We start from the raw sequence: 13,406 nt of genomic DNA on the forward strand, positions 1-13,406 counted from the left end.
AAAATAAAAAAATATATATTAACAAAAACTATAGTAGTATATCAGTATTTCAATGAAAGTAAAACAACACTGGTCTAAATTGATCAAAAATGAAACCTAAAAAATACAGAATCTCTCTAATATCAGCCAAAAACCAATAAGGTAACAATATGCTGTGCATCCCTAGTTTTTTGTCGGTTTTTTTTGTGCTGTTTGGAGCAAAACATTTATTTTTATGTTTTACACAAACAAAAACAAATTGTTCCCCACTAAATAAATAACAGCATACAAATTTGGAAAAACATGAGGGCGAGTAAATAATGACAGAATGTTCATTTTTGGGTAACTATCCTTTAAGATTGCAAAAACATGTAGCATACACCGTTGACACGGTGTGTATGCATTCCACTGTCTGCACAGCTGAAAGCTTCTCAGAATACTGATGCCTCTCCAACTGTCTGCTTAGGGAAAAGAGATTCTGTCACTCACGGGAAATAATGATGCCCTTCTCGCAGGGAATACGTGCCATGCAATGTGACTCAATAAGTATCTGTTCATTAAAACTGATTGATGCAATCATCACTTGCTTCTACATTTAAAACAAAACTACTTGGAGGAATTACAAGAAACACAGAAGAAATACCTTCATAACATAATGCTCAACGCAACTTATTCTGTTCATATACCATATCTTTGAGAGCTGATTTGCCAGCGTCTCAAGAGAAAGAAACATCACTTATATTACTTCTTAAAGTAGCTTCCCAAAAAGTGCTGACATTTTTAAAAACCAGGGTATGAATTGGGATTTCAGGAGTGGGGAAAGTTTTCAAACTGAGTTGTGGTTCTAGTGACATAGGAAAAGTCGTGGATGACATGGATAAATATACAAATATGACACGAGTGGTCTTTGGTTCTAAAGTTCACTTTTAATAAGCCAAGCAACTTCTAATAATTATCCAATTAAAATTACTAACATACACTACTGTTCAAAAGTTTGAGGTTAGTAATTTTTTTTTTATGAAAGAAGTATTTTATGTTCACCAAAGCTGCATTTATTTGATTAAAAATAAAAATAAAAGTAAAAAAATAAAAGTAAAAACAATAATATTGTGAAATATTATTAGAATTTAAAAAGTTTTCTAAAATGTAATTTATTCCTGTGATGGTAAAGCTGAGAATTCAGCCGCCATTACTCCAGTCTTCAGTGTCACATGATCCTTTAGAAATCATTTTAATAGCGGATTTGCTGTTCAAGAAACATTTCATATTATTTTATTATTATTATTATATTTTTGCTGAAACCATGGAACATTCATCTTTGATGAATAGACCGTTCAGAATTAATTTTAAATATTTTGCGAAAACTGAACTGAAATACTGTCACTTCTGATCAATTTAACACATCCTTGCTGAATTAAAAAAAAAAAAAAAGAAAGAAACATGATTTGAACAGTAGTGTATATGTCGGAAATGGGTCACTTTTCATTGCATTTAATTTTTTAATTTGCTACTAACTTTTAAAAAATTTTGGTTACACGTTATTTTAAGGTCCTTGTTACAGTTTAATTATACATTTAAGTACTGAGTAATATTAATGAACTACATGTATTTACTATATGGTTAGTGTTAATTTTGTCACGAATCCGGTCTATGGACTTCCGTTTGTTCACCACCAGAGATCACTATCCACCACATGGACTCTCATAGTACACAGACTGTTACATGTCACCCCGGACTATATTTCCCACGTTTCATTTCACTGATTACCTGCCACCAATCACACAGACTATATAACACCCATTCACATGCTCTTCCGGGCCGAGTATTGTTAGCATTTATCTCTGCTTAGCGATAGCTACTGTACGGAGCCATTCCTGGTATTTTAGTCCTGTCAAGTCTCGCCTGTTTAGTCTAGTTGTGTTTTCGGATATCTTGCCTTTCTTTGGATTTTTCTCTTGCCTTGCTCTGTTTGACCCTCACCTGAACTATTGCCTGTGTTTCGGAATACCCCTTTGGATTACCCTGTTTGGACATTGTTCGCCAGAGATCGACCATGCCTGTTTACTGGACTACTCTTTTGTCTTGCCCATGATATGCCTGTTTGCCAGTGTCCGACCCTTGTCTGTTTTGAAACCACGTTGTGAAATAAAGCTCTTTCTCCGTAACAGAATACTCAGCCCCACGAGGATCCAGCAGCTTTCGTACTGGACACTGGCCAGGTATGGACACCGCAAGATTATTATTAGCTCTCAAACAAGGCACACGATCGCTCGAGGTCTATATTCAGGAATATCTTTACATTACTTATTCTGATTTGCCAGACTGTGTCTTGATAGACTTTTTTTGTGATGGCATTAATGAACTCATTCATGAGGGTCCCCGTTCGTCACTCAGTCAGTTCATGGACCACACTTTACTGTTAGTCAGTTCTCCGCTGTGGGTGTCTCGGAGGAAGAACGCGACACCGTGACTGTGCCTGTAATGGCGGCTACAGAACTCCGTCACAAGCTCCTGGACATTCCAGTTTAATGATCACTACTCCAGTTATTCGTTCTGCATGTGTAATGGCGGCGACAGTGACGCCCGTATCTGTAATGTCGTGACAGCAGAACTCCGTCCTGTCACTGTTGCCATTCCTGAGTCAAGTCAAGTCACAGCTGATCGTCCAGAGTCTCATCGCATCACAGTTGATCGTCCAGAGTCTCATCGCGTCACAGTTGATCATCCAGAGTCTCATCCCGTCACAGTTGATCGTCCAGAGTCTCATTGCGTCACAGTTGATCAGTTGATCGTCCAGAGTCTCCTCGCGTCACAGTTGATCGTCCAGAGTCTCATCGCGTCACAGTTGATCGTCCAGAATCTCATCGCGTTACGGTTGATCGTCCAGAGTCTCATCGCATCACAGTTGATCGTCCAGAGTCTCATCGCATCACAGTTGATCGTCCAGAGTCTCATCGCGTCACAGTTGATCATCCAGAGTCTCATCCCGTCACAGTTGATCGTCCAGAGTCTCATCGCGTCACAGTTGATCGTTCAGAGTCTCATCGCGTCACAGTTGATCATCCAGAGTCTCATCCCGTCACAGTTGATCGTCCAGAGTCTCATCGCATCACAGTTGATCGTCCAGAGTCTCATCGCATCACAGTTGATCGTCCAGAGTCTCATCGCGTCACAGTTGATCGTCCAGAGTCTCATCGCGTCACAGTTGATCGTCCAGAGTCTCATCGCGTCACAGTTGATCGTCCAGAGTCTCATCGCGTCACAGCTGATCGTCCAGAGTCTCATCACGTCTTGCCTGTCTTTGGATTTTTCTCTTGCCTTGCTCTGTTTGGACTCTGTTTGACCCTCGCCTGAACTATTGCCTGTGTTTCGGAATACCCCTTTGGATTACCCTGTTTGGACATTGTTTGCCAGAGATCGACCACACCTGTTTACTGGACTACTCTTTTGTCTTGCCCATGATATGCCTGTTTGCCAGTGTCCGACCTTTGCCTGTTTTGAAACCACGTTGTGAAATAAAGCTCTGCAGATGGATCCAAACGCCTCTGTCACTTTCTCCGTAACAATTTGCATGTAATTATGCATAATTTATTGTTATTATAATAGTAAGTACATGCAACATGTGCAACAAGAACACCTTAAAATAAAGTGTTACCAAACTTTTTGTGTACTGGATCAAAATGGAATGGAATTTATTTTCTTATTTAATTCAAAGATCCCGAGACATCATTCTGGGTCATTCTGGCCCAATTCAACCACAGAACACTTTACCATCTGTCACTCCACTTGTCTGCATTCCAGAACTATCTGCGACATGCAAAACTTGATCATTTGGCTTCTTTTGGAATTATTTTCATTAGCAGAGCACAAACAAACAAATGGCCATGTTGTGTCTGAAATGCAAATTATATCAAATTTGTGTTATTGAGCAGCTGCTAACAAGCCAGAATAACACATATGATTACACCTACCTTAGCTGAGTGCTCCATTGTAACAACCACTTTAGTTCCAGCACTGGCCACTAGATCCATAGCCCCACCCATGCCCTTCACCATCTTACCCTGAAGGGAAACATACAAATAAAGATGTTGCAAGACATGAGCAACACATGCATCTAAATCAAAACACATTTTTGCTTTACAAACACACAATATTTCAGGTTGTAGGAAACAATTGAGAATTAAGCAATTCAAATGAAATCCTACAGTGGTCTATGTGTTTTAGTTCAATTCGAGGAGCACAGGAGAGCTCGGTCAGGTTTGTTTTGGAGGGGATCTGAAAGGGCATTGTTGCTAGGAAACCATAAACCAGATTACCTGTGGCTGGAGTCACTTAACAAAAGGGCCTTTTCAGTGACGCTGATTTTATTGTTTCCCCCCCCCACACATTCTCGAATACAGACACGTGCACAAACAAACTGGGCACGTGGAGGCTAAGAAATCCGTGAGGAGTATAAGCTTGTTGTGTGCCATATAGATTTTGTTTCGCTCTTGAATGCATCAACACAATATTTCCTGCCATCCCTGAAGCAACACATTAAGTAAATGCCTAGATATTCTGCCATAATTTAGTTCCGCTATGAAAAATGGAAACGGCCTTGACCGTTCATGCTTCCTGGTCCCCCGTAGTGCCATTTTAAAGGAATTTCCAAAATCTATTTTATAGGCTGTGGGAATTCATTTAAGAAAATGTTTTCTGCTGTTTTTCAAAGTATTGGGCTCGAGTTCAACCAGCATGATCTCCTTCAGTCTCCAACAGTAAAGATAAATGACTTCTCAATAAAAAGAAGTGGATATGAATGGAATACCTACATTCTTGATGGTTTTTCTCTACTACAAGTGTCTGCATTTTGTGCACACTCATGTACGGAGGAATATCTTGTAAAAATAAATATTATGAACAATATTATTTTTCAAGGTCTATTTATCTATGATAATGTCCTCAAAATGTCCTGTTTACTCTAAACATGCTGGAGAAATCTTAGTTAAATTAAGGGGCCACACAGACATAATATGGCTAATTATGTATTCATATAAAACGATTAGGGATGCACAATATTGTCCCAGTTGGATATTTAATTGTGCTAGGCCCAGTTTACATTTCACACTACAATACATCTTAATAGTGGCCAGGTGAGACAAACCGCGACGTATGACTTCTCCAATGAGTCTCCTGTGACCACTTATGATCAGAATTTCAAGCAGTGTTGTTATTGTTAACTAAAACTAATAAAAACAATTTTCATTAACTGAAATAAAGATGAAATCTAATAAAATATAAGAATTAGATGAAAACTAACATTTAAAAAAAATAAACAAAAATGAGAATTTCTGCCTTGACAATTTACTGAAATAAGTTGGAGTAATAAAATTACTAAAAATAAAACTAGAAATAATTATAAAAAAAATGAAAATCACATATTAAAAGTTAAAATAAAACAAAAAAATATTAAAATTAAATAAAAAACTAATTTAAAATATTCATGAATACTGTAATAATACATAAATAATACTAAAATATTAATTTCATCACTTGATAAATCACTTACATCAGAGTGTAACAAGTTTATAAAGTCCTTCAATGTTCTGCAGATGTGTGTGGTTTATGTCACAAGCTCAATGTGGTTTTTAACATTCAATATTTCTTTAATTGGCACATTTTGTTATATTTGTCTTTTTATTAAAGCAATTCAAAACTAATTTTATTTCCAAATTAGTTTTAAGCAGTAATAATAACAGCAATCCAATTGTGACATTGAACATTATTCACTGAAATTAATCTTGAGGTAGTTGCTGTTCCCAGCCCTACATATGGCTTTCCTACAACTTAATAACAAAAGAAAAAAAAAGTATTGCCAAAGGGTAATGTAAGCTTTCATTGAGTTTCCATCCTTGAAAGCAGTTCACAAATCACATCAAATGACGTATATGGACATGAAACTCGAACTGTCATTTGTCAGATGAATAATAATAATGCATTAACCGATTGAAAATGGTCCAAGAGTCTATCTCAAAACCACAAAGAGCAAATCAATCAATCAACCATCAAGCTCTCATCATCACTGCAAAGGGCTCTTAACACAGAGAGCTTGACAAGCATGCAAATAAATAACAGAAAGAAAGGGTCTAAGTGCAGACACCTGGGCTTTATTCTCCTTCATTTATGCAGGCTTTGAAGGAGGCACATTCTGGAAGGAGAGCTGTTTACACGTTGGGGAAGTGCCACATGGAAATGCTGTGTGGGTGTGTGTGTATATATATGTGTTGAGGGGATATTTCACATGGAGAAAAAAAATGCAACTTTAGTGGACAGCAGACTGAGACTTTCCATGACAACTTATCAAATATTTCCCCTGTAAATCACACTATCCTTGCTTTTCATGCCTGCTGATGAAGATGAGAAATTATGCCCTTCACTTCAGGCGATTTCCTTTTGTCGGTTTGCATCCTTATCCGCTCCTCTAAATTCATTCTCTCCTACACAAACCGGCTGGACATTTAAATGCGTGGCAATTCAACGGTGACTAGCGTTGAAATGACGTTTCCTAGACAACAATTGAAGTGCCAGTGACAGTGTAACAAAAGGCTGTAGTTTAACAGAGCCAAACAACTGCAGACAATTGTATAATGCTTTATCACATCTTATGAAGTCTGTGAACTTTAGGGTATTACATTCCATGTTCTTTTTTTTAATAATTAACCAGAAACATAACCTTTTGGCATGGTGGCTTTACTCTGTGCAGCGTGTTAGCCGCTGACACTTCTCCCTAATTAATATCAAGAAACTGGTTTCAGGGAACCTTGAAGCACAAATTTGGCAAAAAAACAAAAACAAACAAAAAAAAAAGTAGTTAAATTAAAATTATTTCATCATTGGCTCATTTCCAAATCTGTAAGACTGTACAGGCTTGGAAAATAATAAGTAAAGAGGGAATGGTAAATTTTGGGTGAACTCTCCCTTTAAGCAAATTAAAAATAACACAAGGAAAATTGTATTTAAAAAAATATATAGAAAATTAAAAATTTAATTATATATACATAGTTAATGTAGGCAGCATCCGAGACATCTTTCATTAAGAATGCAATCCTAGAATGCACTTCAACAAGATCCATGAAGAAATGTTCATTATAAATATACTTACTATACTTACAATAAGACATTATGAATATTATTAATATAAGTAAGGAATATTTGACAGCAGGCCACTGAATTATTAGCAAATAATGCACACCTGAGATGATGATGCTGCCACGACGTGAAGCATTGGCTTTACGTACATAATAAAATGTAACTTTGTGGCAAAAACATTATTATTATTATTACCAATATTTAAAAAACAGTTGAGTGCATTTTACAGGATTCTTTGATGAATAGAAAGATCCGAAGATCAGCATTTATCTGTAATGAAATGCTTTTGTAACTTTATACACTATACCATTTAAAAAAAAATGTTGGGGGGGGGGTTATAGAAATTAATACTTGTATTTAGCAAGGATGCTTTAAATTGATCAAAAGTGATGATAAAGACATTTATAATATTGCAAAAGATTTCTATTTCAGATAAATGCTGATCTTCTGAACTTTCTATTCATCAAAGGACCCTGAAAAAATTCTACTCCGCTGTTTTCAACACATTAATAATAATAAATGTTTTTTGAGCAGCGAATAAGAATATTAGAATGATTTCTGAAGGCTGTGACTGGAGTAATGGTGCTAAAAATTCAGCTTTAAAATCATAGGAATAAATTACATTTTAAAATATATTCAAATAGAAAAAAGTAATTTTAAATAGTAAAAAAAATTTTTGCTGTACTTTGGATTAAATAAATGCAGGTTTAGTGAGCAGAAGAGACCTATAAAAAAAAAAAAAAACATTCAAAATCTTATTGTTCAAAAACTTTTGACCGGTATTGTGTATGTACACATGCATACATTTTTGGTGTTTTTATTTTTATTTTTATTTTTTATAATTAAGTGTACTAAGTTAACGTTAAATTGAAAGCCCTAAAACATATAAGAGAGAACAAGATTCATGCAGAATAGTGAGCAGAGACTGAGCAACTTCTGTGTCCTTAAGTTGCGTCAGGTAATGGGTAATTTGATGTGGACTATAATTTTGTGTCTGGGCTTGCTGAAAGGCTGTATGAGAGCCATTTCTGAGTGAGGGTCAAGAGTTAGAGTCCCAACTAAGGTTTGTGCACATGAATCACATCTTTTTAACAAGAGTGTGTGGGTGTTAGGATGTAGAAACAAGTGGGACTATTTCATTTCATCTCCCCCATTTTTTGCATCAGCGTTGTACATTATAATTAAAGACACAGCATGACTATAAAGCGAGGAATGGCTCTATTTTCCCTCTTCTTGTGCATAAAAAAGAGAGATAACACCACTTCACCATAAAAAAAACACCAAAAGCTTTCCTTTACCAATGAACGCCAACCAGCTCTTCTGAGAGCTCAAGGCTGATGTACATTTGTTTTTGGATTAAGCTGTTCTGGAACATTATGAATGCTAATTGTCAGTGACAGGGCGAGGGCCCTGGAGAACTATAAATAACCCTGCAGTGGTGTCTGCATGCAGGGCACCTGTGTATCGACAGTCCCTCAACTGACAGCAGGACCAGGCGCCACAGGCGACAGCCAGCAAAAAAACGGCTCCAAAAAACCACAGCCAACATCGACTCTCATTAAGCCTTGGAAGCCCTTTTGTGAACCTAGAGGGAAGCAATGACTTTGGATTTAGGACAATAGCAGGCTAACTGATGCGCAGACAATACTTGGATGACTGTAAGAAAAAATTACACTGAACAATGTGGGTCTGATTAACTGGAGTCCATGTTAGCTCACTGGCTATAGTACATTTCAACTGTTGAGATTTACGTTGTGGTTTTTAACTGTAGTGGTTCTCAACCAGTGTTAATTTCATTGACTAATAATTTTCATTATAATTTTCGTCAACGACAACATTTTTTAACCGACGACAACGAGACGAAAACGAACTAACTCTTTTTGAATGACAAAAATTATGATGTAAATCTATTGACATTTTCATCAACGAATAAAAACGAGACGAAAATGTTAGGGAGGGACAATTTGGGAAGAGATTCATTCAGAACGAATCTGCTGCATGGTTCGGAGGTTAGATGCGTACATATGAACCAGCGGGACACGTTCAAAAATGTTAATATCTGGGAGTAAGAGAAGAGCAGACATATAGATAAATCTGACGACGCAAGAGAGAACTCTATTCGGTCCGGTTTTCTGAGCGCAGACACTGAAGCATACACACACAGAAAGCGCGTCTCACAGCTTGCGAGTACTCTTTCGCGTCGCATGAACGGAGAATTACACACAAAATAATGTCGAATTGTCCGTTTTGACGAGTATTCATGTAAACATAGTTGATTACGTCTTAAGTGAACATAAACAGTAGGGAGAACGTGTATCAGTACATTGCATCCACTGCAGCCGTGCATTCGGTTTTAAAGGGATAGCAGCCTAATTTAGCTGCTATTGTCCGAGCCATTGATGTTAATCAAGCAACAAAAGAGAGACAGAAAATCACACTGCTCTTGACTGAAAAACGTTAGTAGCCCTAAAGATTAATCTAAATGTATTTATAGAAATAAATATGTCTGCTTGAAAGAATGAAGAATATGGTAAACAAGTTGCTATAAAGAATGCATAATTAGCCTATATAACCATTGGTATTTCATTAAAAAGAAGACCATGTTCTTGTTCTTTATGAGAAGTGGTTTTATTTAATTTTAACATAAAGGCATGTTGTGTGTCACTGCAGTTAAATCGGTGTCTATCATGATAAAACCTTAATATCAAACCTATATAATGAGTTTGGAAATTTTTGAGAAATGCTTAATAAATACACTGTAACTAAACCCATTAGATTTTAGCCGACTAAATTTACTGTAGATTTAGTCAACTAAAATCTTATGATATTTAGTCGACTAAAACTAGACTAAAACTAAAAACAATTTAGATGACTAAAATATTACTAAAACCAAATGGCATTTTAGTAAAAAGACTATGACTAAAACTAAACCAAAATTTGTTGTCAAAATTAACACTGTTCTCACCTCATGGATCGTGACCCAAAAAAATACAGATTAGACTTGTCTAAAGTCACATTTGGATCCTAAATATCTGGATTAGCTTTTGGTCTAGCTAATACAGACCAAAACTGTTATGCACGTTTGCACATCCATGTTACATTATGAATTCAACTCTTCATGGGTTTGTACAAGCGCTACCTGGGTGACGACTTCTTTTTTCTGCTTGAAAGGGGACGGTAACAGGCGTAAAAATGAGACCATACATCTGTATTTGTGCTCCTCAGAGAACATCATCTTCTACATAAATCATTTCTGATTTCATGCTGGGAGTTCTGTCATTAGCTGCTCAGTGATTTCCATAAAACAAAAGGAAAGCTCTCGAGTTAATTTCAGCGGGAGACTGAAGAATGGATGCAGATGGAAAGAAGGGAAAGAATTGGAGTTGGGCTATGATGTAGGGCTGCACGATATATCGAAATTATCAAAATCCCTTATCGGTCCCTTAATGCTTATGGGAGGACCGGGACCCCCCCAGCCCCCCCCCTCAATTTGGACACTGAAAAATGTTTACCTTTTGAAAAGTATGCAGTATGTAATGTATGTTTACCTTTTGTAAAGTATGCCATTTTTCTGACCCGTTATCTAGGCCTGTTGTTTCTCTTCCTTTAAAAATATGTAGGCTAATATAGATCTCTTCGATAATAAGTGTGTATTAACAAACTTAATTATAAAGAATTTAAACGTAGCTATTATCACAGGAGATTATCAGCGCTATTTTCTGAGAGATGTTGAACCCTCAGTAAGAGATAAAGCTTTTACCTTTTATCTTACAGTTACTCCAAAGGTCAAGGTGACACATTACAGAATTATGATTTACCCTGTTAGTGATTTTATACAGAAAATATTTAATTTTTATGTGTTTTTTGTTATTCTTTCCCTGAAACACTTGATCACCAATTATTTTACTGAGAGGTTACTTCTAAATTCTGGTTTGATATTCATAGTTGGTTATCAGTACAAATGGAAACAACTCCTCCATTTGTTTTACAAGATATCTTCTTCTTTAAGTGTGATTTAATTTTTTTTTTGGGATGTTGTCAACTTTGTTTTATTGTTGGGTAAATATCATATTCATACATGCAAATTGCAAAAAGTAAGTCGTCCTTTAATATATTGCTTTGTGAGTTTGTGAAAATGTTTCAGAGCTTTAAGTACTTAAAAAAACTAAACAGAAAGTCTAAAAACTCTTTGCCACTATCTCAAAATATTTATTATTTTAATGTATTTTTTATTTGATGTCTTTTTTGTACTTGTATTGATTGCTGCTCCTTGTTGTTTTTTCCCCTTCATTGTTGCTGTTATTGTTATTGTACATTTTCTTTGTGTTCTTCTACTACTTTTTTTGGCTTTAAAATTATTTTTTAGAACAATTTCAATAAATGTTCATACATGATTCCCTGCTTTTCCTGCAGGTGCTAAACACCCTTTGGTTTCCCCTCATCTGTAAATAAGTTGTCCACAAATGACAACTGACCTTTCACAAAAACAAAGCCTACTTTTGCTATGTCTGACAAGTCACATGCCATACAGTGAAAATACATTGCGGAACAAAGCAATACTTAGTATAAAACAAAGTGTCAGCTTAAAAATGTTGTCAAAAAGTTCAAACACTAAATAGACCCACAGTTTGGTGACTGTAGCGCCACAGTTCAAGCAGCACGTGAACTGATCCATTATCTCTTTTAGTTACAGCACATGAATGAATATCAAAGGTTATGTTTTTTATGTGTGAGGTTAAAAACCATGGAAGAATTGAAAGAGAAACCCTGGTTCTAAAATGTTAATTCTGTTCCGGGTTTTCTGCAGCTGTTGATACAAATAAATGTTTTTATGCATCTGCAAAAACATTTAGGCTAAAAAAATTAAAATAAATAAATAAATTAAAAACAAATAATAAAGTGTGCTCGCCTTTGTCTTTTGAGGTGTAAATGTTTTTTAGTATAATTCTGTCAGATCGCCTGTCAATCACTTTGGCGAAACTATAAAACTAAATATTACAACTCCAAAATAAAAAATTACAAATATTGTTTATGTTAGTTAAATTAGCCCAAAATATAGCAATGTTTAAAAATGCGTTCTTTTGTGTTGGTCTAGAGACTCCTAGTGGTGAATACATGCTAGAACAACTTATTTTTATGATTTCTTCATAAGTATCTGTGGATATGTGGACAAGAAGCAATGTCATACAGAATTTTTTATATCATTTGTATAAATATTTACTTTTTGGAATAAAAAGCTATACATAAGAAAGGTAAAAAGCACTTAATTGCTAATTAAACATAATTGAGGATAAGTGAAAACAATAATAGAGAATGAATAGTTATAATAAAGCACAAATAAGTGTATGGAATGTGCTGGAACCCCTTGCAGCAAACACAGACCTCATGTTCAGGCAGACGAACATGTGGTAGACGCAGATGTCACGAAGACGTCACGTTCAGGCAGACGAACAGGAATGTGGCAGACGCAGACGTCACGTTCGGCAGACGCAGACGTCACGTTCGGCAGACGCAGACGTCACGTTCAATGAGACGAGTGCATGATGCAACGTCATATTAAAGAATCCGTCCGAACGCTATATGATTCGTCTTTCGCATCTCCTCATGTTTGAACAGACACATACACACAGAATTATGTCAATAGTACCCGTCTCGACGATCTTCAATGAGACGAGTGCATGATGCAACGTCATATTAAAGAATCCGTCCGAACGCTATATGATTCGTCTTTCGCATCTCCTCATGTTTGAACAGACACATACACACAGAATACTAGTTAGTTTTTGCTGTGGTATATGAAGAAGTACTTAAAGTGTATGGAAAGCAAAGTTACAATGATATAAAATTAGTGTCATTGATTTTTTTGTTTGTATGTTCACAATGATGTTAAAATTACATTTTCTGATTTGTGACATTACTTTTTATGTAATGTTAAAACACTGCTGGTCACTTTCAGAAGTTGTAGTGATTCTTTCTTTTCCAAGAAAGTACGTGAAACAAATTGGTTATATAATTTTCATTTTTAAATATTTTAAAATATAATTGAAATTGATTTTACACACTTTAAGCAATATCGTATCGCATATCGAATATCGCATGGTTTAACTAGGTATCGCATATTGCATTTTTCTTCAATATCGCATAGCCCTACTATGATGGTCTTGAAGTTCGGTTTGATTCAGCAATGAATGTGTGCATGGTGAAACTATGGATAAGGTTTTACCTTGTACACGTGTCTTAAAATACTTAAAGGTCCCCTGAAATGCTTAGAAACATGCAGCGTTACTCTATTTGTTGAC

At 35.8% G+C, this 13,406-nt stretch overlaps 1 protein-coding gene across 2 annotated transcripts in view; it reads right to left on the reverse strand.

Annotated features, from left to right (window-relative positions):
• LOC107667551 (succinyl-CoA:3-ketoacid coenzyme A transferase 1, mitochondrial-like) overlaps window positions 1-13,406 on the reverse strand; it is a 51,482-nt gene that overhangs the window by 8,407 nt on the left and 29,669 nt on the right. For both annotated transcript variants that reach the window (XM_016459234.1, XM_016459235.1), the window contains exon 14: window positions 3,951-4,040. In XM_016459234.1, coding sequence (XP_016314720.1) covers window positions 3,951-4,040 — 90 coding nt within the window. The remainder of the gene's footprint in view (window positions 1-3,950; window positions 4,041-13,406) is intronic.

This window comes from Sinocyclocheilus anshuiensis, unplaced genomic scaffold (genome assembly GCF_001515605.1).
Source record: "Sinocyclocheilus anshuiensis isolate Anshui unplaced genomic scaffold, SAMN03320099.WGS_v1.1 scaffold1132, whole genome shotgun sequence".
Lineage (NCBI taxonomy): Eukaryota > Metazoa > Chordata > Actinopteri > Cypriniformes > Cyprinidae > Sinocyclocheilus > Sinocyclocheilus anshuiensis.